The sequence below is a fragment of the Macaca mulatta genome, chromosome 14, assembly GCF_049350105.2.
Source record: "Macaca mulatta isolate MMU2019108-1 chromosome 14, T2T-MMU8v2.0, whole genome shotgun sequence".
Lineage (NCBI taxonomy): Eukaryota > Metazoa > Chordata > Mammalia > Primates > Cercopithecidae > Macaca > Macaca mulatta.
Window position 1 is genome coordinate 51,356,392 of NC_133419.1, and position 26,784 is coordinate 51,383,175.

The 26,784-nt window shown below is 41.4% G+C and overlaps 1 protein-coding gene across 2 annotated transcripts in view; it reads right to left on the reverse strand.

Moving 5' to 3' along the window:
- SPON1 (spondin 1) overlaps positions 1-26,784 on the reverse strand; it is a 295,913-nt gene that overhangs the window by 165,310 nt on the left and 103,819 nt on the right. For both annotated transcript variants that reach the window (XM_077960460.1, NM_001266118.1), the window contains 2 exon segments: positions 12,037-12,110; positions 7,443-7,565 (listed from right to left, as the gene is read on the reverse strand). In XM_077960460.1, the coding sequence (XP_077816586.1) occupies positions 7,443-7,565; positions 12,037-12,110 (197 nt within the window).

Sequence of the window (26,784 nt, forward strand, 5' to 3'; positions counted from 1 at the left end):
GACATTAACTCTGGCACTGAGCATGGATCAAGGCAATGGCCCCAAACCATATTAGTAGCTGATGTATTTTTCACTGCCACATACCAACAGTAAAAAACAAAAGGGGTCCGTTTCACTTAAGAATGTCCTTGGAGGGTATTGGCAAGATGGCCGAATAGAAACAGCTCTGGTCTGCAGCTCACAGTGAGACCAACACAGAAGGTGGGTGATTTCTGCATTTCCAACTGAAGTACCCTGTTCATCTCATTAGGACTGGTTAGGCAGTGGACGCAGCCCACAGAGGATGAGCAGAAACAAGGTGGGGTGTAGCCTTGCCCAGGAAGTGCAAGCAGCTGGGGGCCTCCCTCCCCCAGCAAAGGGAAGCCGTGAAGGACTGTGCTATCCGGCCCAGATACTACACATTTCCCATAGTTATTGCAATCCGCAGACCAAGGGATTCCCCCGTGTGCCTACACCACCAGGGTCCTGGGTTTCAATTACAAAACTGGGCGGCTTTTGGGCAGACGCCAAGCTAGCTGCAGGTTTTGTTTTTTGTTTTTTTTTCCCATACCCCAGTGGCACCTGGAACTCCAGCAAGACAGAACCATTCACTCCCCTGGAAATGGGGCTGAAGCCAGTGAACCAAGTGGTCCTGCCCAGCGGGTCCCACTCCCATGGAACCCAGCAGTCTAAGAACCGCTGGCTGGAAATTCTTACTGCCAGCACAGCAGTCTGAAGTTGACCCAGGATGATTGAGGTTGGTGCGGGGAGGGGCATCCACTATTACTGAGGCTTGAGTAGTCAGTTTTCCCCTGACCGTGCTAAGGAGGCTGGGAAGTTCAGACTGGGCGGAACTCAACACAGCATGGCAAAACAACTGTGGCCAGACTGCCTCTCTAAACTCCTCCTCACAGGGCAGGGCATCTCTGAAAGAAAGGCGGCAGGCCCAGTCAGGGGCTTGTAGATAAAACTCCCCTCTCTGGAGACAGATCACCTGGGGAAGCGGCGGCTGTGGGCCCACCTTCAGCGGATTTAAACATTCCGGCCCGCAGGCTCTGAAGAGTGCAGCAGACCCTGACAAGGATGCAGAAAAAGCCTTTGGTAAAATTCAACGGCCCTTCATGCTAAAAACTCTCAATAAACTAGGTATTGATAGAACATATCTCAAAATAGTAAGAGCTATTTAAGACAAACCCATAACCAGTATCATATTGAATGGGCAAAAGCTGGAAGCATTTCCCTTGAAAACCAGCACAAGACAAGGATGCCCTCTCTCACCACTCCTATTTAACATAGTACTGGAAGTTCTGGCCAGGGCAGTCAGGCAAGAGAAAGAAATAAAGGGTATTCAAATAGGAAGAGAGGAGGTCAAATCGTCTCTGTTTGCAGATGACATGATTGTATATTTAGAAAACCCCATCATCTCAGCCCAAAATCTCAAGCTGATAAGCAACTTCAGCAAAGTCTCAGGATACAAAATCAGTGTGCAAAAATCACAAACATTCCTATACACCAATAATAGGCAAGGAGAGAGCCAAATCATGAGTGAACTCCCATTCACAATTGCTACAAAGAGAATAAAATACCTAGGAATACAACTTACAAGGGACATGAAGGACCTCTTCAAGGAAAACTACAAACCACTGCTCAAGGAAACAAGAGAGGACACAAACAAATGGAAAAAGATTCCATGCTCATGGATAGGAAGAATTAATATTGTGAAAATGGCCATACTGCCCAAAGTAATTTATAGATTCAATGTTATTCCCATCAAGCTACCACTGAGTTTCTTCACAGAACTAGAAAAAACTACTTTAAATTTCATATGGAACTAAAAAAGAACCCGTATAGGCAAGACAATCCTAAGCAAAAAGAACAAAGCTGGAGGCATCATGCTACCTGACTTCAAACTATACTACAAGGCTACAGTAACCGAAGCAGCATGGTACTGGTACCAAAACAGATATATAGACCAATGGAACAGAACAGAGACCTCAGAAATAACACCACACATCTACAACCCTCTAATCTTTGACAAACCTGACAAAAGCAATGGGGAAAGGATTCTCTGTTTAATAAACGGTGCTGGGAAAACTGCCTAGCCACATGCATAAAACAGAAACTGGACCCCTTCCTTATATCTTATACAAAAATTAACTCAAGATAGATTAAAGACTTAAATGTAAAACCTAAAAGCATAAAAACTCTAGAAGAAAATCTAGGCAATATCATTCAGAACATAGGCATGGGCAAAACTTCATGACTAAAACACCAAAAGCAATGGCAACAAAAGCCAAAATTGACAAATGGGATCTTACTAAACTAAAGAGCTTCAGCACAGCAAAAGAAACTAGCATCAGAGTGAACAGGCAACCTACAGAATGGGAGAAAATTTTTTGCAATCTATCCATCTGACAAATGACTAATATCCAGAATCTACAAGGAACTTAAACAAATTTACAAGATAAAAATAAACAACCCCATCAAAAAGTGGGCAAAGGATATGAACAGACATTTCTCAAAAGAGGACATTTATGCGGCCAACAAACATATGAAAAAGCTCATCATCACTGGTCATTAGGGAAATGCAAATCAAAACCACAATGAGATACCATCTCACGCCAGTTAGAATGGCGATCATTAAAAAGTGAGGAAACAACAGACGCTGGAGAGGATATGGAGAAATAGGAATGCTTTTACACTGTTGGTAGGAGTGTAAATTAGTTCAACCATTGTGGAACACAATGTGGCAATCCTCAAGGGTCTGGAATCAGAAATACCATTTGACCTAGCGATCCCATTACTGGGTATATACCCAAAGGATTAAAAATCATCCTACTATAAATACACATGCACACGTATGTTTATTGCAGCACTGTTTACAACAGCTAAGACTTGGAACCAACCCAAATGCCCGTCAATGATAGACTGGATAAAGAAAATGTGGCACACATACACCATGGAATACTATGCAGCCATAAAAAAGAATGAGTTCATGTTCTTTGCAGGGATATGGATGAAGTTGGAAATCATCATCCTGAGCAAACTAACCCAGGAACAGAAAACCAAACAGCATGTTCTCACTTGTAAGTGGGAGTTGAACAATGAGAACACATGGACACAGGGAGGGGAACATCACACACCAGGGCCTGTCTGGAGGTGTGGGGCAAGGGGAGGGAGAGCATTAGGACAAATACCTAATGCACACGGGACTTAAAATCTAGATGATGGGTTGATAGGTGCAGCAAAACCACCATGGCACATGTATACCTATGTAAAAAACCTGCACATTCTGTACACATATCCCAGAACTTAAAGTTTAAAAAAAAAAGAAAGTCCTTGAAAAAACAATAAAAATGATTAATTTCATTAGATCTCTGCCTTTGAGTATACACCTTTTTATTATTCTGTGTGACTAATTGGGAACTATGCAGAAGCACTTCTGCGATATACTGAAGTACTGTGATTGTCTTGAATAAAAGCACTTATGCGACTCTTTGAGGTGCAAGCTGGACTAGCCACTTTTTACGTTCATAAAACATCATTTTCACTTGAAAGGACAAATGACAGACAAATTATGGTTATTCAGACTTGGGAATCTGGCCCACATTTTCTAAAAAAATAAAGTGAGCCTGTCACTTCAAGGAAAACAACTGACAGTATTTGTTGCCAGTGATAAAATTTGAGCTTTCAAGCAAAACCCAGAATTTTAGAAAACCTGTATTCATTATTATGAACTTGATAGCTTTCTGATATTAAATACTTTTCTGATGAGGTTGGTAGTGATATTAATGGATATGGCTTTTCACATTGTTTAATGAACTGTGTCAACACTTGGACAATCTGCATAACTCAGTAAACCAATATTTTCCAAATGATCAACATAAGATGTTACAAAACCATGCATTTGTAAAAGATCCATTTAAAGTAGAAGGTAAAGCAATGACTTTTACTGTAGGAGTATAAGTTCACTGATATAGTTTCATATTCCACATTGTAATTAACCTTTTAAAAAACAACAATTTGCAGAGTTCTGGTGTAGGATCAAAGATTATCTATAATTATCGGAAAAGGTTATTAAAATACTCTTCCCCTTTCCAATTACATAGTGATATGAGACAGAATTTTCTTCACATACTTCAACCAAAAAACAGATTTTTAAAAATCTATGTGAATCTACTTTGAATCTAAGTTGAATGCAGAAACAAAGGCAAATGGGAATCCAGGTGTCTTCTATTAAGCCAGAAGAAACGACAGTTCCAAAAACTTAAAACATTGATCCTCTTGTCACATTTCTTTTGTTTTGAACAATATAGGTATTTTCACAAAATATGTTCTTTATATTAACCTGTAATGAGTTTATTATTTTTAATTTACTAGGTTTATTTTAAAAATAAATAATATTTTTAAATTTCTCAGTTTTAATTTTTGATATATGGAAGATTGATGGCTATAACCCATATAAACCACTTATGTTGGGATCCTCAAAGATTTTTGAAGCATGTAAAAGGGGTCCTGAGATTTAAAAGCTTGAGAACTACTGTCCTAAGATCGCTGTAGAGAAAGCAGCGTTTTGGATGACTAACAAAGGACGGGGGGCTTGGCAACTGTCAATTTGCACTGTTGTGGGAAGCTTCTCTGGGCATGATGATAGAGATTGGTTATCAAGACAGCATCATCTTTGCAGTGGCAAAAGGAAATTCATCTATTACTTAAGTCTGATAGAAATAACTTTTGAGAGCCTTAAATTTTCAAGGTCCTGATTAGATCCTCCCCCATGCCCTTTTAAATGGCTCCAGTCTCCCTGAGTGTTCACTCCTTTTCCTCCATGGAAGGTTTGGCTCACACTCTCCTCAGTACTGCCCATCATGACTAGGTGAAGGCTAGATATCTGCCTCCCAGGTCATAATGAATGCCACTCTGAGTTCAACAATCAGTACCTAGTGCTTGGGAAGGCAACAGGCACTAAGAATCAAAGATAAGCACAGCATCACTTTTGTCCTGGAGGACTTCTCAGTCTAGTGGGGAAGAAATAGTTTTAAAAAAATAATTGCAGTATGATATGTTAAGTGTTATTCTGTACAAGTGACCAAATTTTCCCAACCAAAAATTAGGACACAATCTGATAGACAATTTCTATCAGACATAATGCCAGAAATGGGACAATCCTAGAAGATCTGGAACACACGTCTCCCATAATTACTAAGAAACTCTCAACTCCACAGAAATTCTGTATAGATTTGTACTTGATTTGGCCCAAAGACCCAAAAACAATTTTTTTTTTCACCTCCTCCCTAAATTCTGGGAAATGACAGTGGCAGAATAGAAAAGGTCAAGAAACTTCTTAGGATCACAAAAGATGAGTAATGGGCCCCTAACATTTTATTTCCTCTGGTTAGTGGATAAGAGAGGCTGGAGGAAATTTTTTCCATCACGCTCGTTCCAAGTGTTTTCTTTCCCCCAGGCAGACCAAGTTTCTTCGCACCAGTCTCCCACACAGCTGATGCAGATCAGGCTGAATCTCAGAGTAAGAAGAATGAACTAGAAAGAGGCTTCTAAGATCCCAAGCCTTGATTGCATGTGGGTAACATTAAACAATAGAGCTCCTGATTTGCCAACAAATGTCGGAGTCCCCTCTGGGTGGGCTGTGTGGGGATCATGGAGGTTCTGATCTGGTCTGAGTCTTAAGTCCCAATCATGTGCCTTTTTCTCCCCCTTTCCTTTGGGACCTGAGCCAAATCCCTCTTTTTAATCTCTCTCTCCCATTCCTACTGTTCTTCCTGAACTGTGGCAACTCCAAAGCAAAATGCACAAGAACAAAACAGACAATGAGCAGAAAAAACAGGCTCAGTGCCACACACGGACATCCTGCCACCCACAGAGAGAATGGGCAACATGCAACCCAAACAAAAGGCAGGCCTAGGAGCCTGACAAACCCCTTTGGATTTGGATCCATTACTTACATCTCAATGTGGGCAAATAATGACATCTCTCTGCTCCCCAGTAAACATATCCACAAAAACACATTACTTTGAGGATTAAACACTAGAACATATTTCGAAATGCTTGGTTCACAGTAAGTCCACTTTTCTTAGTCTTCACATCTTTCTGCATGACTATTTGGTTAGTGTCTATCTCTCCACTAGCCGCTGAGTGGCTTGAGAATATGGGGTGCATCTTTTTTTGTTGTTGTTCCATATGATAACTCTAGAGCTGAGCACAGTGCCTGGTACATGTTAGGTATTTGTTGAGACAGTTATGTGATAAAGTGGAATTAGTAGGATCGACTTAAAAAATAGTCAGCTTTGGGTCTCCTGACAATTCTCATGGCTTTGTTTTGGCTATCTTGATAACAATGTTATGAAAGGATTTATTTTTATTTATTTTTATTTTTTGAGTCAGAGTCTCACTCTGCTGCCCAGGCTGGAGTGTACTGGCGTGATCATGGCTCACTGCAGCCTTGAACTCCTGGGCTTAAGATCCTCCTGTCTTAGCCTCCTGAGTAGCTAGGACTACAGGCAAGACTACAGGACTACAGGCATGTGCCACCATGCCCAGTTAATTTTAAAATGTTGCTGTGTTGCTTAGGCAGGTCTCTAATTCCTAGCCTCAAAGGATCCTCCCACATCAGCCTTCCAAAGCACTGGGAGTACAAGCTTGAGCCACCGTGCCTGGCCCCTCATGAAGGGATTTCAAGGTGGCATCTGAAGTCAGTAGAAAAAGGGCATGCTGACTAATTACCAACAGCTATGATAGTAGAGTATTTGTTGACCTTGACCTGTAGAGTCAAGAGCAGGTTCCTTTTGCCAGGTATTTCCAGCAGGTCTGTCATGGAATTCATGGACAGGGTCATGGCAGGGGCATTGAGGTTACCAAATGCCTGACCTGAAGATAAGCAGCATGACTTCAGGAATATTTTTAAAAATCACAGATAAGAAAGCACAATGCTGGGGCTGGGCACGGTGGCTCATGCCTGTAATTCCAGCATTTTGGGAGGCCAAGGTGGGTGGATCACCTGAAGTCAGGTGTTCAAGACCAGCCTGGCCAACATGGCGAAACCCCATCTCTACTAAAAATATAAAAATTAGCTGGGCTCAGTGGTGCATATCTGTAATCCCAGCTACTCAGGAGGCTGAGGCACAAGAATCACTTGAACCTGGGAGGCAGATGTTGCAGTGAGCCGAGACTGTGCCATTGTACTCCAGCCTTGGCAACAGAGTGAGACTCCGTCTCAAAAAAAAAAAAAAAAAAAAAAAAAAAGGACAACACTATGCAAAGAAGCTGAAAGCATACCCGTATAATGTCTGCCTGTCTTGATGAATATACGTACTTGGAATGTGCATTTCATGAACCAGCTGACACTAGGGAGCAGATCTGACATGCTGTAGCTAGCGTGCCCCACAACCAGACAGAACTTTGACCATGTGCTTTTCCTCAAACCACAGAGTAGCCACTCTACTCACGAGGGTAATCCTTTGGGTGTGTCTTCTCAGACCAATTCCCATAAAATGTGAGTCTGTACTTGGCAGTTCCGCAGGCACAGCAGTCTAAGATGGGTTTGTCAGTCACCCCATCAAATGTGGAATCTGAAACAGTCAGAAGAGTCACCAAGTTAGAAAGCAAATGTGGGTTGTACATAAGGTGGTGCTATCGTGATCTCATTTTATCCTTAACCCTTAGGAAAAGAAGATGCAGTTTTCATTAGTTAATAAGACTTAGAGCCAGATCAGTACTTGGGCAATAAAGGATTTTGTATGCCTTTAAGTATGGTAATATTTTGAAAAAAAAAAAAATCAGTGCTTTTTCCCTAATAACTTAAGAAGATCTGTGGGAACAATAACCCACAGGTTATTCGAGAATATTTAAGATGGGGGCTATGTTGAAAAGTCAGGGGTAAAATTTACTCAATCATCCTTTCCGGATCCTGTTCTCCTTCCCCACCCCTCTCACAACAGGATTTCTCTAACAAATTTTAGGAGGAATACACATGTGTGCTTTCTTTAGGAAATATTCTCTGGGACCAAAATGACAGGACCAGAAGGAGTGACTTTGAAGCAGAGCGGTGAAAATAAATGGAGAGATATAAAGAACTACTGAAGGGGTGTGTGTGGGGGGGGAAGGCATGCATATATAATCACGTCACTTCTTATCACGCTTTCAGAGACTTCACTGGGAGGGGTGGGAGGTGGAAATGTGTTCATAAGCTCAGGTTTACTGTACTTCTGGGTATAGAAGCAGCCAGGAAAAACTTAAGATTCCCTCTCGGCCCTCATTTTTAGCTGTGAATAGCTGATAAGTGGGGAAAGAGAGATTACATGAATAAATTCAGTATTTCCGATTGTCAAACCCACATCTCTAGCTGCACATTGTTGCTTTTAGTCTGTTCTGCTTCCTGCAAGATGAAAACAATGACTACAGATGTAACTTGCTTCAGTTGCTTTTTTTCACTTCCTCTAGTAGTATTAACATAAATGGGTTTTTTTCTTTGCAGTTGGACATTTATTCTTAAATATTATACAAAGAGTAGTGACAAAGAATGTTAAAATCATTGTGTTAGGAAGAGCATTTTATAAGACTTCCTTTTGGAATTTACTGGGTTGATTTGGTTTAAATATATAAAATCCATGATGGATAGAAGTGAATTCTAGGTTCTAGGGTGGAGATGAAAGGATGAGACATCATAACAATAACTACAAAATACTGAGTCCTTTTATGTGCTGTTTTCTTTCCATATATTGTCTCATTTAATCCTAACAATGCTAGGAGGTTAGTACTTTTTCTATCCCCATTTTACAGAAGAGTAAATTGAGGAAGATTAGGTAACCTGTTCAAGGTCACAGGGTTAGTGAACACGGCAGGCAGAACTGGAGGCCAGGTCTTTTTGGGTCCAGAGCTCATGCCCTTGATCTCTGCACTACATTACTCCAGGAAAGACCTCATCTGGATAGGTCCACATAGATAGCAAAGGGAGAAAACCTTTTTATTGTTTCTGTGTTGCTTTTTCCAAATGAAGAAAGATGCACTTTAAAAAAAAAAAAAAAGCCTCCCTACATAGCTCTAGGATTTCTAAATCAGAGATACATGCTGAGGTTTCAATTGTAACTACTAGGGGCTATTAAATGAGGCAGCAATAGTCTCTACAAAAACCAAAAGAAGGCCAACTGGTAGCTTTGCCTTATCAAAAGGGCTTTCAGATATAGGTGGTTAGCTTAAAGATATTTCTGAGGGTTCAAAGGGATGCATAATAAACCTTTTGGATTTTCAAAGGAAAATAAGCTTCCATTTGAAAAATACATTTTTAAGCTTCCATTTGAAAAATAAATTTTTAAGTTTGAAAATAAAAACAGATATACTGTTTTCCTACTGAGGAAAAGCCTACTGAAAATGAATCAGGCTTTCAAAGGGCAGTGATAAGAATCGTCCACTTACTCCTCTTCTAACCACAGCAGGGCCTGCCAACCATGGGTAATTTCAGGCTATAGAGCATCTCCAGAGCTGCCCTCTCTCTCCATTTCTACTCTAAATCCTTTGCAACTCTCTTCCTGAATTCTTTGTTCTTCTTCTCTTTTTCTTCCTTTTCTCATTATCCCCTTTCTGTTGACATTTTCCTCTTTTTTCTGTGTTTCCCTTTATTTTGCCTTTTTTTTTTTTTTGTCTCTTTCCTTTAATTGTTTGTGACATGGTATTAAAGTATGTGTATGCAGGGTTGGGCACAGTAGCTCATGCCTGTAATTCCACACTTTGGGAGGCAGAGATAAGCGGATCACTTGAGGTCAGGAATTCGAGACCAGCCTGGCCAACATGGCAAATCTCTATTTAGTTCTTACTTGTGAGACAGAGATCTTCTCATCTTTAGCAGAGATGAAACCCCATCTCTACTAAAATTCCAAAAATGGGCATGGTGGTGCGTTCCTGTAATCTCAACTACTCGGGAGGCTGAAGCAGGAGAATCGCCTGAACCCGGGAGGGGTAGGTTGCAGTGAGCTGAGACTGTGCCACTGCACTCCAGCCTGGGTGACAGAGTGAAACTCTGTCTCAAAAAAAATTAAAAAATAAAAAATAAAGTATGTGTATGCATATGTTTGTTATAGGTCACTTTTTTGAATATTTTGTTTCTCTGTTCTTAATTGGAAGTAATCTATTGTTTCTCTTGCTTTTTAAAAGTATTGATTGCCTTTGCTTGTCATCTGTGCAGCTCTAGGTCTTCTCCCACAGGCACTGTGGTGTGGTTTTGTTAGTTTGACTGTGGGAGGACAGCCTTTTTTTCAGGAGCTGAGGGTTCTTAGGAGATACTTCACTGACACCCTCATGTACTGACATCAATCATTAACTAACATGCACTTCCCAAAGTCTCAATACTGATGTTATGTGAAGCCTTGTCTTAAGGCATTTACAAGAGGTGTCTTGTAAAGGTGTGATCCCAAACACCCACAAGTCCACCACAGCACCTGGATCTCATCACAGGGAGGTACAGAAGGGATGGGATTGTCATTGAGGAACCGAGAGCTTAATAAGTGGAGATGCTCCCTGTTTAGAGAAAGGCTGAGTGAACCTGCAGGCAGTTGAATATACATGTGGTGGTGCCCATCTGGAAACTGGCCAGGGCCCTCTGGACTGCAGATTCCAGCTCTTCAGCCCTTCTGGGAGGTATGACCCTCATGTAAGGTATCCGACTCTCTCGCCTTTGCTATTGCCATGTTCTCCAAGCAATCCCAAACAGGGGACCTAGTTTCTGCTCAGCTCATCCACAGGGGGACAATGCATTGATCTGTCAAAGGCAATGATAAGAACTACTGAACTGGGAAGAAGTTGCTTTGATAGAAAGCAATGGTTAAGGGCACCACCGGCTCCTGACTTCAAACCCTGCCTTCCACCATGACTATATGATGCTGAGAAAGTTATTTATTTTTTTTGTGTCAGGTTCCTCATCCATAAAAATATAATAATAATCTTTACCATATAGGGGTGTTGTGTAGATTACAAAATTAATGCATATGAAGTGCTTAAAATAGTTTTTGGCATGTAGCAAAGCACCCCAAACATATTAGCTATTATTATTGTTTTCCCAGAAGACCTTTATCAACCTTTCTTTTTCTTAGTAGCTTATACTTTGCTATAGTTGGAGAGGATTATTTCTTCTCAAAAGACTAATTGCTCTAAATGCAAATAAAAATTCTGCAAAAATAAATAGAAATGAGACAGTTATGCTGTATAAATGTGGAACATTTTTTATTTTTATTTAGTTTAATAACTTTTAAAAACATTCAGATGTTTAAAATGAATTTGTTTTGCAGATTAATGAATAAGCTTTCAGATATAGATAACAAGAGCTATCTATTCTATAGATAACATTTACTATGTGTCAAGAAGGTACTGTACTATTTTATCTATTTAAGTCACATGGCTAGAAGGGGCAGAGGCAGATTCAAACCGGGGCCTGACTGATCTAAACTCAGGCCTCTGCTTTATCCCCCGAGTCTAGTTAGTCTCCATGAGCTTTGTTAGAATACCTTCAACCTAAGGAGAGGAGGTTGATGAGTTTGCAAATGTAAGGCCTAGATCCTTGAATGTGGTGATATCACAAGGTCAACGCTCCCTTGGCATCCCCATCCCCTGCTGGTCTTCTCTGGAGAAAATCCTCCCATATTGTCCTGGTGCCACACAAGATCTTGCTGGTGATTTTTTTTCCCAAAGAACCATTATAGACTTTTTAAAGGCACACAATTGTGCATTCCTTAATTAAGTCCTGTGAATTATTCCAAGGAACCTCTTCAGAATAATCACTGTTTCACAAAAATAAGACGACGACACCAATATAAGGTACATTATCTCCTACCCAGGGAATCAAGCTGAGTAATTAGAGCTTAAGGCGGATCCAATTATCCACAGCACACAGTCAGATTAAAAATCGGAGCTACGTGAGGAAGCAGAACCCAGAGGAACTCATGAAGCCCAGGGGCCTTAATTCCTGCAGCAGGAGGCTTGTGCAGGAGGAGCTGCCTTCCATGTCTCTGCCCACCCCCCACCCCACCCCTACCCCGCCCCACAGGGTCTTACCTTGTTCACAAAGTTTCTTGGTCAGAGAGCCCTCATCTTGAAAATAAATAATGCGTTTTTGTACGATGCTGGCCCTGTGGAGAAAGAAGACAGAAGCACAGTGGTGAGGAGGGCAGGAAGGCAGGTTTGGGGGATCAGTCAGACAGTCCCTGCTTGGCTTTGTGGCTTTGAGTGAGTCACCCCAACTGTCTGTGTCTCCGTTTCTTCATGAGAAAATTAACATAACAGCAATATCTGCTTTATGGGGTTGTGGTGAGAACTAAGTTGGAAAATATATGTCAAGAGATTAACACATACCTAGAAACCACTCCACTCAATATTAGTTACTAAATTGTTTTTGGTGGTAAGGTTATTGGGAAGGTAAGAGAGTGAACTAACAGTATTTTAATAACTTTTCTCAATGGTTCCTTTTAATCTACTTTTCATGTTAAACTATTGAGGCCATTTATAGAGCAACCAAATTCAAATCACAGAAACATGTCAGATCCTCTTTGTGAAGGGGAAAAAGGAATTTAAAAATATATTTTGATTTGTTCTGAAAATGTCATTCTATATCTTTCCTGAAAGTCTAGACAAAACTGTCTCCTACATTCTGAACAAAGACAACTTCAGCTGTTATATCTCCCTCTTAAACATGTCAAATGCAGGATCTTAGAATTTGGAAAAAATACTTTGAGGTTGAAAAATGACTTACTTTTGGCCAGCACATATTTTCGCTTTAATTTGGGATTGCACAGACATGCTTCTTTTATTTTAACCCACTCTGTTGTTGATTTTCAGCTAGCCTTGAAGGGGTTGGATACTGAAACCCAGAGTTTCAGTAATTTGAAAGTTTACAACATTTAAAACGGAGACAATGTGAAAGGATCTTGGGCCACTTCTATTGATTTTCCTCAGCAATGCTACTCAGTCAAAAGGTAATTTTCACTTCCATTCACCCTATTTAACAAATATAGCGATTCCTTGACTCTATTATAGCTGACCACACTGAAGGAGTGTGAGTCACATGATCTGCACTGTGTCACATGATTCCAGACCCAGGAATGGGGCCATGTGTACATGGATCCACAGAGTATGGAGGCAATTTTCCTGATGGTCTGGGCCTAGGCCAGGATGACTTTCCAAAGAAATGTCTACTCTACATCTAGTCTTGCACAAAATAACACAATTCTGACCATCCTGCAGATGTCTTTTACAGTCATTCCTTACCCAAGAAAGACAAGATGTTGAAATAAATGAATGAAATATGCTTCCTGTCTACGTAAAGCTACTTTGATCATTCTTATGAAGCAAAAGAAAGTTTCCTTGGGCCAAGAGAATAACAGTGTTCTCTACTCCAAAGCCAAATAACAAAGCCTTTTATTAGTCAGAGCATCCCATCATCTCCAACAGTGCTTTTCAGAATGTTTTCCACTCTGTGCCTCCAGGACCCCTGTGGAGGGGAAGGGGCAGGCTTACTGGGAAGTATCCTAGGCCCCACATTCCGGCTTCAACCAAAGGCTCCATCCTAATTTCAACCACAACAGCCTCCTACCCCATTCGTCTTCCCATTATATTTACTGGTGTATTTTCAACAAATGTTGTGGGGTCTGCTTCGGGGCCTGAGGGAGGTTTCAGGACACTGTCATAAACAAGCCAGATGGGGCCACACTACCCATCCTCAAAGTTTACAGCACAGTAGGAGAAAGTATCAAATAACGAAACCTGCAGCTGATCATTTAACACAACCTTGATTAAAGGTTACAAGGGAGTCCACAGAGTGCAGGAGAGCATAGAATAGGGAGTCCTAACCATGCTGGGAAAGGCTCCCCCAAAAAAGAGTGGCAGAGCTGAGGTTTGAAAGAGCAAACTAGGAGCTAACTAGGCAAGTGGAAGGGAGGAGACAGGGAAAGGGCATCCCTTATAAAGTTCTTCAGGAGGGGAGGAACATGGGCTCATGGGAGGACCTATGAGGGGAAAGTCAGGTAGGTAGTATAGATTATACACGCCTAATCTGAAAATCTAAGATCTGAAATGCTCTGAAATCCAAAACTTTCTGGGTGCTGACATGACACTATAGTGGAAAATTCCATGCCTGACCTCATGTATCAGGTCACAGTTAAAACATTTATTGGCAGCACACACATTTAGGGTTAGGAACGATGGTGACGCCAAACCACCACAAACTGTCCACATGGCAGGCTGCGGTGGTGTTACCTTTGCTCTCTGATGGCTCAATGTTTGTGTAAAACACAAACTTGTTTTAGGCACAAAATTATTAAGAATAATGTTTAACATTACTTTCAGGCTATATATATAAGGGCCTATTCATGTATATGTTTGAAATGTGCATGAATTGTGTGTATAGACTTGGGTCCCATCCCAAGATACCTCATAGTGTATATGCAAATATTCTAAAATCTGAAAAAAATCACAAATCTAAAACATTTCTGGTCCCAATCATTTCAGATAAGGAATACTCAACCTGTATGAGACGAGCTGGGAAGATGGGTAGGGCCACATTACCCAGAGCCTGCAGCGAGATGGCATTTCACTCCAAGTTTAATGAGATATCTTTGGAGAGTGTGCCCGGAGGACTGAGTGATCAGATCTGCTCTTTTAAAGGAGTACTAGGACATAGTAAAAACCAGTTGGTTTGGACTGCATGGGAGCTGCAGTGGACAGAGCTCCCATGCAAATCAAGTTTTGTTTCCATAAAGCTCTCTTGTTAAAAACACTTAAAAATCAGTCATCTACAGGATAAAATACACACTTATAATACTCAAGGGTCTTTAGAATTTTCCCCAAATATGTCCCGGCTTCAGCTGTCATCACTTGGTGCCAAGCTTCCTGGCTTGCAGACTTTCGACGTTTATTCTTGTGTGAACACCTCTTCAATTCGACCAGACCTCTGCCTGTGTTGCCTCCTCTCCCAGAATCACCCATGCCTGCCTTTGCTTGCCTCTGTAATAAATACTCTCAATCTTCTTCCTGCTACTGTAAACAGGGGCGACAATGGCAAAGCCTATCATTTAAAAGCATGATCGTGCATAGAAAAGTAATTGCCCTCAAATTTTTGAAATACATGATTATAAAAATTTGGGGGAACTAGAGATGAAAAACATGTATTTCCTATAAGATGTATCAGCTTCCTCAATATTCTATAAAGTCGAAAGCAACCCATTTCCTCTTTTTAATAATTGTTGTCATTTCTGAGCCTGCACTAAGGAGGCACTTAATATACATTATTACCTTATATAACTTATGCTTTATATATGGCAGGTCCTCAAATTCTTCACCCAAAACCCTTGGTCTGGATGTGTTTTTGAATTCAGAAATTTTTAGATATCAGAAAGTTAAGATTGTATATATACCATTAATACCTCTATAATCAAACACATCAATATTCTGCAGTAAAATGTTAGATTATGGGGCCAGGTGCTGTGGCTCACACCGGTAATCCCAGCACTTTGGGAGGCTGAAATAAGTGGATCACTTGAGGTCAGGAGTTTGAGACCAGTCTGGCCAACATGGTAAAACCTCATCTCTACTAAAAATACAAAACTTAGCTGGGCGAGGTGGCCCATGCTGCTTGGGAGACTGAGGCAGGAGAATCGCTTGAACCCAGGAGGTGGAGGTTGCAGTGAGCTGAGATTGTGCCACTGCACTCCAGCCTGGACGACAGAGGGAGACTCCGTCCCCCCCGAAAAGTTAGATTATGTATGAATTTCATTTATGCTCCCTAAGAGTACTGTTACTACCTATTCACGTTTCGGTCTCCTGTGCTAGATTCCAAGATTTGCACCTTATTTCTCCAAATGTTAGTATCATTCTGCTACCAATGTTCTAGGAGAAGGAACAGGGTTTGGGGACAGGAGAGAATCTGAGGTGAATGTGGCTTAGGATGTGATGGTGGGCACTCTAGTGGGTCGTTAGACATAGGGCATTATAACTCTGGAGAGCTGGGAGGGAATGGGAGTGTGGACGTGGGAGCTGCTGGCCTGGGTAAGAGTCAAAGGATTTGGAGTGGCTGATATCACCCAGGGAAAGTGTGCAGAGTTGAGAGTGAGAGTCAAACTGAGCCCAGAACCCTGAGGAAGACCAACATTCACCTACAAAGATGCTACCGGAGACCAAGACTTTGGTACACTTGGTTGCAGAAGTTGCTTTTTATTCCTCATTTGGCCAACTCCTGAGAGAATTTTATATTCTGAGAAAATGCATTTTGAGTCTATTCCCATCAAAACTATAAAACTCAGCTGAGGTTTATAAATCATATTATCGTTCAGAAAAATAATAGCTTTACAAGATGAGAAAGCTGTTAGTAAGAACTCCCTTAGCATTTCAAAATGACAAATTTCTCCCATTCTGTGTTGCAATTTGGCAGTACTGTTGCATAGCATTTATACACTGAATGCTCTCTTATCGTAAGAGAGCATGTTAAGGAAATGTAAATTAAATTTCTCAGTATGTTAGCTTCTCAGACTTTAGAATATTGAGGTTCTAAATAACTCACTAATCATTTCAAAAGTTTTCTTTTCAACCTGAAGTGAACATTTCCAAAAATGCCATCCTGAATCTCTTAGGTGCTCAGCCCTTTTCTGTTTGGAGGGTTTATTCATTTCCCACTCTTTTTCCTGAGGGAATTTGCCTGTTGGGGTGAAGTTAGAGTTTGTTAAGTTGTGGGTTTGCTGTCTAGTGCTGAAAGGGGGTGGGATCCCTGCTCCCAGGGAGAGAGAGATCTCAGAAACTGAAGTACTCAGGAGAAATCAGGTCATGAAATGACTTAAAAAATATACCTGGATCCTCAGGGAATGGGTCACAGCCATGCAGAGACAATTCATGTAAGTTCCTACTGCGATGTGTTGTATACAGTAAATATCCAGTATGTGGTGGTCATTATCATTGCTGCTGAGTCACCAGCTCCTAACAAAAAGTACCTGGCACATAATAAGTACTTAATAAACAGTAGTTATTTTTATGATTGATGTCAGGTCTGTTTCTTTGCTTGTGGAAGGAGGAGTGAGAGTATTACCTTGGTCAGCTGCTGCTGACAGAGACAATACATTGTCAAAATGCAGGTTGGGTTTGTGGTCTCTAGACTATTTTTGCCAGCCTTCTTCCCAATTCCAGTAAAATCCTTATTACTGAACATTTCTTGAAATACTTTATAAAATTTCCCTATGATCTCAGTAATGTTTTCCATAGGGTTGGTCCAGTTTATAACCAGCAATATTTATTCCCATCTACCAATGAAAAAATTAACTGTGGGATGATCCAGGAATCAAATATTGAAGTCATTGCGATGATAATATCAGGTGCTGAGGCCATCTCCCTTATTTTACTTCACAAGGATGCCAAGGGCTAACTGAATGATGGCCGCATATTTATCCAAAGGCTGTATGCATGCCAGGATGCACACTCACCAATCTTGTATATGGTTTTAGGTGGGTCTCAAGAAATGGAGGTATGTCCAAGAGTTAACAAGTATCCAGGAAGCCCATGACAGTGTGCCCATGGGAGAGGAAAAGTGAAAACTTATCTGCAGGACTCTATCTACAAGACTCTCAAGAACTCCATGACTGTCCAAGGATAAGGCTGCAGTCTCTGCTTGGGGTCACAAAGCTATAGATTCAGAGGGCATCTACCATGATGGCAAAAAAGCAATTCCAGTAGCTACCATGAGATTATTCCTAATTAATTATCATTCACTCATAAAACATATGTCGAGCACTCATTTTGTGCCAGGCACTATGTTAGGAGCTGAAACTTCAAAAAGGAATAAGAAATGATGCCTTCCAGTAAGCAGCTCCTATTCCAGCAGGTGAAAAGAGAGAAACAGAAAAAGGAAATTGGAAATCAATGTGGAACATGTTAATGGAGGAGCCATGGGAGGCAGAGGTGAAGCGGGTAACTTCACAATGGCAAGGCTTCAAGAGGAAGAGACAATGGCAGCTCCGAAGGTCTGAATTGAGAGAGGTGCATGGGAAATAGAGACTCTGTGAGACACATGGTAGGAAAATTCATCAGGACTTAGTAACATATTGGATCTAAGGCAGAAAGAGAAAGTTAAGCATAAGATATTTTATTTATTTATTGTTTATTTAACAGTTAAGCACTTTCCTATGTGCTTGACAAATATTAACTCATTTAATCCCCCCAACCAAGAGGTAGGCATTACTATTATTCCTATTTTACAGATGAGAAAACTGAGATAGAGGGAGGTAAGTGAACTGACTCCCTAGGTACGAACCCCAGTGACTAGAGGGAGACATAGTCATGCTAGGATTGACACAAAAGCCAGGGAGATTAGAAAGACTTTTTATTATTATTTTTAAAATTTGTATTGAGATATTGTAGATTCATATGTGGTTGTAAAAAAGAATATAAAGTGATTGTACTCTGCCTGGTTTCTCCCAATGGTGACACTTTGCAAAACTTAAGTATAATTGTACAACCATGATATTGATGTTGGTATAATTCATTGGGCTTGAGTCTGGGTACAAAATGGTGAAATGAGGTTAGATGAAAGCCAGATCATGCCATTCTAAAGAAATTCTGGCACTTTCTATGACAGAACATACCCCAATGACTCTCACAACACGAATCTGATAGAATCCCAATCAAAGAATCATTTACAAGGGCTGTGGTAACTCAGCGGAGGGTGGCCATTTCTGGCTGGGATGAGGTGGGGATAAAGGTGGAGTTGGGGGAAGTGTTGGTAGAAATGAGGTTGACCAGGTGTGACTTCTTGGAAAAATGGCACAGGAGTTGGACTTGGAGTTCTAGAGACTAAGTCTGCAAAACCAGGGACAGGAACTTTGCAGTACAGCTGCACAACTAAGAGAGACCCTTGGCAGGCCCACCATCTGTGGTCCTCGGAAACAACGTTCTCTGCTCTGAGCAGACATCTCGACCTGAATCAGAGGTATCAGCTCCACACAGTGCTGCATACCCATGTGCAGTTTTGTTTATTTCCAGAAGTTGGCTAAGAGGTCCGTTAGGCTCTCAACAAGACCACAATCCATTCCCAAACTTGTATGGTCATTGGATTTCTCAAGCTCTTGATTTGCAGTGCATAAAGTTACACTACAAAGCCCTGGTTCTGATTTCAATAAAAATGGAAGGAAAGCTAGTTTTAGTGCTCAGTTTATTTCCTCTTCAAAATTTAGACTGGCCTAGGGATAACAAGGTTACCATGATCCCATTTTCTCTCATATTGTTCAACTTCAGACCTCATCTTTACCATATACCTGGTCAATACCATTACTCTAGCACTTTAAAACTTACCTTTCTCCCCAAATCCAATGGAAAACTAATGAGGAATAGATTTTCATATAAGAGATGTAAAAAGAAAAGAATAAAACTGGATTGTGTTTTAAAAGAACTAATTTAGATGTAAGAGGTATTAAAACCAGACAGACATTCATTTACTCATGAGTTTGTCTAACAGAGTAAGTGCCACAAAGCTGTGTTAGGACTCAGAGATACAAAGATGAATAAACTATTGTTTGTTTGATACCAAATAGTTGCCAGCCTGACAGGAGAGTGATGTAATCTGTTGAATCAAAACACTGCACAGCAAGTCCTGGCATCTACCCAGCATCCATTCCCTCCATCTTCCCCACTTGCAGAGCTGTCATTTTGTTTGGGGTAATATCAGACGTGCCAGTCATGATAGTCCTGTTCCTGCTTTCCCAGCCTTCCTTGCTGCTGGTGGCAGGACACGTGACCCACATGTGGCCTCAGTAACATAACGAGAAGTTTGCAAGATGGAAGAGACTAAGTCTGCAAAACCAGGCACGGGAACTTTGCAGTAGAGCTGCACACCTAAAAGAGACCCTTCTGAGGAAGCTTTGCTTTCCAGGCAAGAAAAATAAATGACCCACCATGGCCTTTCCCTTACAAACACAATGTGTGGAGCAAGGCAGCCATTTTGCTACCATGAAGAAAGGCCAAGAAGAATCACAGAGACACTGGCCCTGACATCAGTTAGTTGCTGAAAGAATACCAGCAGTCACTTACCCTGGGGCTTCTTGTGGTATGGGAAAAATAAACCTCTATTTGTTGAAGCCATCATCAGCCAAGTTTTCTAATGAATGCTGCTCTTAAATGCATGCCTAACTGATGGAAAAAGGCATGGTGGGAAAAAGGAAGGGCAGTTCAGAGGAAAGGAAGAGCCAGGCTCTGTCTGGACCCATATGTAGACCACATGGTTGCACCACTGGGGAGCCGTTGAAGGTCTTTTGTTGTTGTTTTGTTTGAGACAGAGTCTCACTGTGTTGCCCAGGCTGGAATGCAGTGGCATGAACACAGCTTACTGTAGCCTCAACCTCCTGGACTCAAGTGATCCTCTGGCCTCAGCTTCCTGAGTAGCTGGGACAACTGGTGCCTGCCACTATGCTTGGCTGCTTTTTACATTTTTTGTAGAGATGGGGTCTTGCTATGCTGTCCGGGCTGGTCTCGAATTCCTGGCAAGTGATCCACTTGGCTAGGCCCCTCAAAGTGCTGGGATTACAGGCGTGAGCTATCGCTCCCAGACTGTAGGTTTTTGGTGGGAGTGAGGGGCAGGGATGCTCTTGACCAGAAGAGACTCTGAGAAGAAGGACAGCTGTGGACAAGGCCTTATAAGAAGGCCTTGGATTTGGGAACTAGAGGGTCCCTGTGCTGGGTCAGGCCTTCAAGTTTACACCCCAGAGATGTGGCTATAAAGGAAAGGTGGGGTGGGGGTTGTGAGTAGGAATTTCACAGGAAAACACAAGCAAGGGAAATACTCTTTTCCTCTCTGGAGGAAGCTTTCACATGCCTGTAAGGTGAAGCTGAGGAAAGGGTGGAAATCCTTAGGGGTACCTGCTGGATCACCGGCTGGAAATTTGTCAGCTGTTGGAAAACTCTTCAGCTCATATGAATGAAATAAATAGGCTGCAGGAGGTAGTCCCGGTTGTGGAAGCTCTGACAGGCAGGTAATTCTAGATAGTCAACAGGACTATTTCTCATTTTCTATAATTGTTTTAAACCAAACTATCAATTTTTTTTCCAGTGTCTTTTGAACCTTAATGGTTTCCTTCCTCTGGTTTAAATTATCCATGGTATTTCTTGCAAAGAGGTATTTGTCTAATCCCTGAGCCTGGGATGAAGACTTACACACATCATTAAGTCAAAAAATCTTTTCTCTTAATAACACATGAACAAGAGGTTTGATGTTACTGAAAAATTACTTTTATTTTTCAATCAGCCTTAGCACATTACTTAGCATTTTGCAATTGATTAGTGGTACCTGGGTTATTACTAGTCAAGGGACAACTGGCAGGCTGTATGACATTGTTTAGCTGGTGATTATTAATGCCTCTTACAGTTCACTTGCTAGTTGGTGACCTACCCAGCTCTCCCTACTAACTTCTTCACATCTATAAACACTTCCTTAAACTCAGAGCCCCTTGGGTCCAGGGACTGTGTCTTACTCATCATTGCATTCCTGGGTCGTAACAGAGGATCTGGCCAAGGCTTATCAAACCTGGGGTTCTTAACATAGGGTTTGCATACAGGTTGTAGGATGATGAAATTTTGCTTGTTGTGCACAAGTGCATTTTTTTCTGAGTAAGAATTCATAGCTTTCATCAGCTTCTCAAAGGGGTTCCTGACCCCAGAAAGCTTAAGAGTCACCATTAGGTCTGAAACATACGGGAGTAGATATGCAGAATGGCATGAATGTCATTCCATTTAATAAAACATTTCAACTAAGATATATACTTTTTTCCTAAAGATTAAGGTCAAATTTTTATTCCAAGCACCCAAGACTTCAACTGCTTTCTCTCCAGACTATGCTCTGATCCAAAATAGAACCTGTCTCAGCTGGAAAACAAGAAATAGAAAGTGAAGTGTTGCTCTTAGGTTTCTCCGGTGTTCTGTGCAGAGTCCTTGCTGCTCCGCGGCTGGGCGTGGGTGTAATCACATAATCGCCCCAGCCTCTAAGGAACAGGAAATGCTGCCACATTGCAAGCTCCCTCTTGGCTGGGTTCATGCAAGTCATTACTCTCTGCAGTTCGTCCCACTTTGCCTTAGCTTCAGCCTCCTCCCGCTTCTGTGGGTTCCTGCAAACTAGGGCTGGCTGCTAGAGCACTGTCCTCTCAGGTATAAGGAAACAATCCAGGTGACAGAGCAAGGTCCTTGAGGGCAGGCCACCTGCCCTTCTTTCTGTTTCCTCTCACTCAGGTTTTCTGCTGTGGAAATGGGAGCGTCCTGTAGAGTAGTAGAACTGGCTGTTGGGAGATGCTTGCTCCTTTAGGTGGGGTTGGAGGTGTGGGAGGGGGTTACTGTTCTCAGCAAGGAACTCATAGTCCATGATTGGGTTCCAAAGGATCTTTGAACCCCTGAAAAAATTGTATGGAAAGTATATGCAAAATTGTAAGCATGTGCATTGCTTTGGGGAGAGATTCTATAAGAGCAGCTCTCTAAAGTAGAAGCCATGATTTTCATGCCTGCTAGTACCCACCTGACTCCCCTCTACCCCACCCTAAGGAAGGACACACAGAGATTAAATGAAGGATTTTCTGGTTAATTACTGCAGCAACCTCCTAATGGTCTCCTGTCCTTGCCAACCCATCCCATTTACCTATGCTCTGCCAGGGGACTGATCATCACCTCTTCTTTATCACTTTCTTTCACACATTGTTAGCAATGATAGCACCACATCCTAATTATCCCACCCCCCACCTACCACACTCCAGCACAGGGTCTGATGCACAGTAGGTCCTCTCTGAACACAGGCTCCTCTCTCACTTACAGGTTATAGTCCAAAGTCTTGGCTAAACATCCACAATCCTGAACACTGGGGTACAAATGACCTTTCAGGTCTGATACTCCCCTCCCCAAGTACCTGAACTCAGCTTTACTGTGTGGATGTGTCACATGTCTCCTCTTCACTTTTACCTTCCTCTCTGCCTAATCAGATCCCAATCATCTGTCACTGTCTCACTTCCTCCTCAGAGGTGCATTGACCAGGACCATCAGAAGTGACCTGTCCCTCCACCAGACTTCTAGAACACAGTTTGTTGTTACTGTTCATTTGGCATTCAGGCATTGGGTGCTGTTGATGTTTGCTTGAACTTTATTTAATATCTTGTATTATCCCTTGACTTATTGCATGTTTATATTTTGCATTTCTGCCTGAATTCCGAGCTTTTTGAGGGTAGGAACCTTGTTACTCCACTGTGGACCCTCCAACATTTGGCACTGAGCTTTCGTACAGGAAACATTGCAGGTGTGCTGATGTGATGCATTTTAAATACACTGACTTTCCCCATAATTCAACTCTTTTATATTCAACACATAATTTTGAGTGTCTACCATATGTCCACAATCTGGCAAGAAGCATGAACTCCTCTGTATTAGCAGTGCCACCCAGAGTGCTGTGTGATCAGCAAACAGTGACTGGTCTGAATCATGAAACATTTCCCACTGCATAAAGGCTGTTTATGCCTTCTGTGTTTTGACCAAGCTAGGCAGTTTGGCTGATGGCAACCATTGTTCTCAAAAGGAACCACAAAGGCTGAACTCAAAATCCCTTCACAATGTTGGGAATCAGCAGGATGATGGTATGTCCAGCAGCAGGAGGTGAAACCAAGCACAGAGCTTTCTTATTAAAAAGACACTTCACTTGCTGATTGCACAATGCATTCGACTTTGCTCATCCATTGAGTTGCCCCACGTTTCTTCTTTTCAATGTCTGTGCCCCTATTATAGCATCTGACCTCATCCTTATGTGGCATAAACTCATCAGAGGTAAGTCACGGTCATCTTGGACCCTCACAGAGTTCTGGGGCAACAGCATGAGACCATATGTAAGCTACAAAATCTGGGCATGATCTGTCCTGTTTCCTAATCTTTCTCATAGAAGTATTTTCAGCTACAAAAAAGGAAGGAAGGAAGGAAGAAAGGAAGAGCGGGAGAAGGGAAGAAAGGAAGAGCGGGAGAAGGGAAGAAAAAAGGAAGGCAGGAAGGGAGGGAAGGAAGGAAACTAAGAACTCTAGTTTTCTTAGTGAAAAATGTGGAAGAGAAATTAATGTGATCCCATTTTAATGCAGAGCAGAATGTAAATGACCGTTTTTTTTTTTAATTTTATTTTAATGGTAAACCACTTGTGTTTACACTGGGAGACTTGGGAAAGATTCTGGAGCTTCTGTGTTAAACAAGGTACTGCAAATTGTTTTCAAGTTGGCAAGGAATAAATTAAAATCCAATAAATAAAAATATATATCCTAAAGTTGACAATGTAACATGTACATTTCCTTTTGAACATCTGGGAGACATGAGGGAGTTGAACTTCAGAGAATGTGCCCCTTGTAAACACTTAAAACCTTTACAAAGCAGGGTAGGTAGAAGTCACAGAGGAGAGAGAAAAAAAAAGAGGGAAGGACGGGGAAGCCTTTATCTCCTCATCTCTGTAAGGGAACAAGAGCAAAACCAGATAGTTGCCACCTCCATGGTGCAGCACAACAGACATCCCTGAAGCTGGACTCTCGTGGTGTGGTGGGCCCAAACTTTTTCTAGGGTCTTTGTCCTGGTCACTGCTTTGTTTGTAAATGGATGAGTCTGGGCCATGAGATTAAGATGTACATTTCCCTAGCTTTCTGGATGTCTCCATTCGAAGGATGTTTCTACTACAAAGTGAGGTGCATTTCAAGAAAGTCAACTAGCAGAATTCTTATCCTCGGAGGATATTTGGCAACTATCTTTTGGTAATAACATTTTGTACTGTATTTAATGCCTCTCCATCCAAAGGCATCAGTATGTACAGTGTTTCTCTGGGCTGACACAGATAGTCTTGAAAATCTATAATTCACTCTCCTACCAATTTGGATTCTTCTCTATTCAAGCTCCCCTAGAGATGACCAGAAGTCCCTCATGGTCAGAGGTCAAATGCCACTGATTGGCCCAGTTTGCGATGCTATTGTACTGGATTGTCAGTAGAAAAGGTAGTAAATCCTAGCTTTCCATGTGTCTAGTACCCTTCTTAGGAGATGTAAACCAGTTTTTTGATCTATAAATGTTTATGATTTATGTAACATGTTTTGGAGAAACAATTAACTGCAAATGATTACACTAGGGATCAATGCATGAGCCAAAGTCACCCATATTAGACTTGGATGCTGGCCATTTTGGGGTTGCCCTCCTGCTGACCCTGCCCAGTAAGGGTTCTGAATACTGAATGATGTGAACTGACCTGCTTAAATTCTGTCTTTTGGGAAAAATAAATGTCAAATTAAGAGAAGATGAGTCACTTATACAGGCGTAGGTCCAGAGCAATGGACAATTGTCCAGAGCACTTTTCTCCTAGAACTGTGGTATATCGACGGTGACCCAGTACTACCAAGGCTGATGTGATGATGTAACTAGCCAAGCTATCCCACATCCCATGTATTTGTGCAATAAACTTCCAGCACTGATGGTCAACTTGTGTGTGAGGAAGACCACATGCAAGCCTGCAGTTAGCAACACTGCCATTTGCACCCGTTGGGCTCTTGTTGTAGTGGTTAGGCCTCATCAGCATAAAAATGAAGTTGTTTTGATTTGATGCTGTCTGTCTGCTATCAGAAAACTGTTATTAGGAAAATCGCATTAATTAGTGACAGCTGAGCAGAGAACCAGCTTTCAGAGCTGCAGCTGCAAATCTCTGCAATCTGACTGTTGACTAAATAGCCTCCAAGTGTATTTAATCACGTTAATTTTGTTTTCCTCTATCTGTATTACTGTTTAGGGCTCGTAGTTAATCTACATTAAATAGTCTGATACCATTAGCACGGTTTAAAGAATAATATCAGCAATACTATTCCTCCATGATTTACTGGAAGTGATATATTGTTTGGCTTAATGCTAATATTTTAATTTTATGCAGGAAAATGGAGAATTAATTAAGAGTAATTTAAAAGCTTGACCTATTAACTGAAATATTTGATTAAGCTGAAAATCTAATTTTACAACCGATGATGGATAACAGATGACTGGATAGATGGATGGATGGATGATTGGATAGAATGATAGATACATAGAATGACAGATATATGATAGATATGTACACTCGTACACACATAAGGACTTGAACCTTCTAAATTCTAATTCTTACCAGCTTATTACTTGTCCTTATAATCACCATGAAATCAGCGTGCTAAAGACATGGTACAATAGAAAGATCTCTGTGGTCAGGCAGATAAAATTTGATTCTGGATCTAGCTGTTTTGTGTGTAGGTGAATTTCTTCCCTGAGCCTCAGTTTTCTGTCCCACAAGTTGGGCTTAAAACCTACTTTATGGGGCTCCTGTGTGCATTAATGAACTACGTTGGTGTAGAAAGTGCCTAGCATGAGGTAGGAGCTTGGAAAATGTTATCTTTCCTTCTTCCTTCTCCTTTAAACCTTGTGTTACTATTTATTATAACTTCTCATACATTTATGTCTTTTCTACCAATCTAGAGAATTAATGGAACCCTTACAAGGTAGGGACTCTCTCTTGTTCACCGTTGTACCTACCCACAGTATACAGCACAGTAACTGGGACCTACTGGATGTTGGTACCAATGGATCAGTCTTGGCCCACGTGCCTTGGCTTTATCACCAACCAGTATGACAGTGATAACTAGCATCTACTGAGTGCTTACTATGTGCTAGGCACTCTGTAGTAGACATTTTATTTAGTTCAAAGGTTTGCAGCCCCGGTTGCTCATTAGAATCATTTGGGTGCCCTAATTCCATCCGACAGATGAGATCAGAATTTCC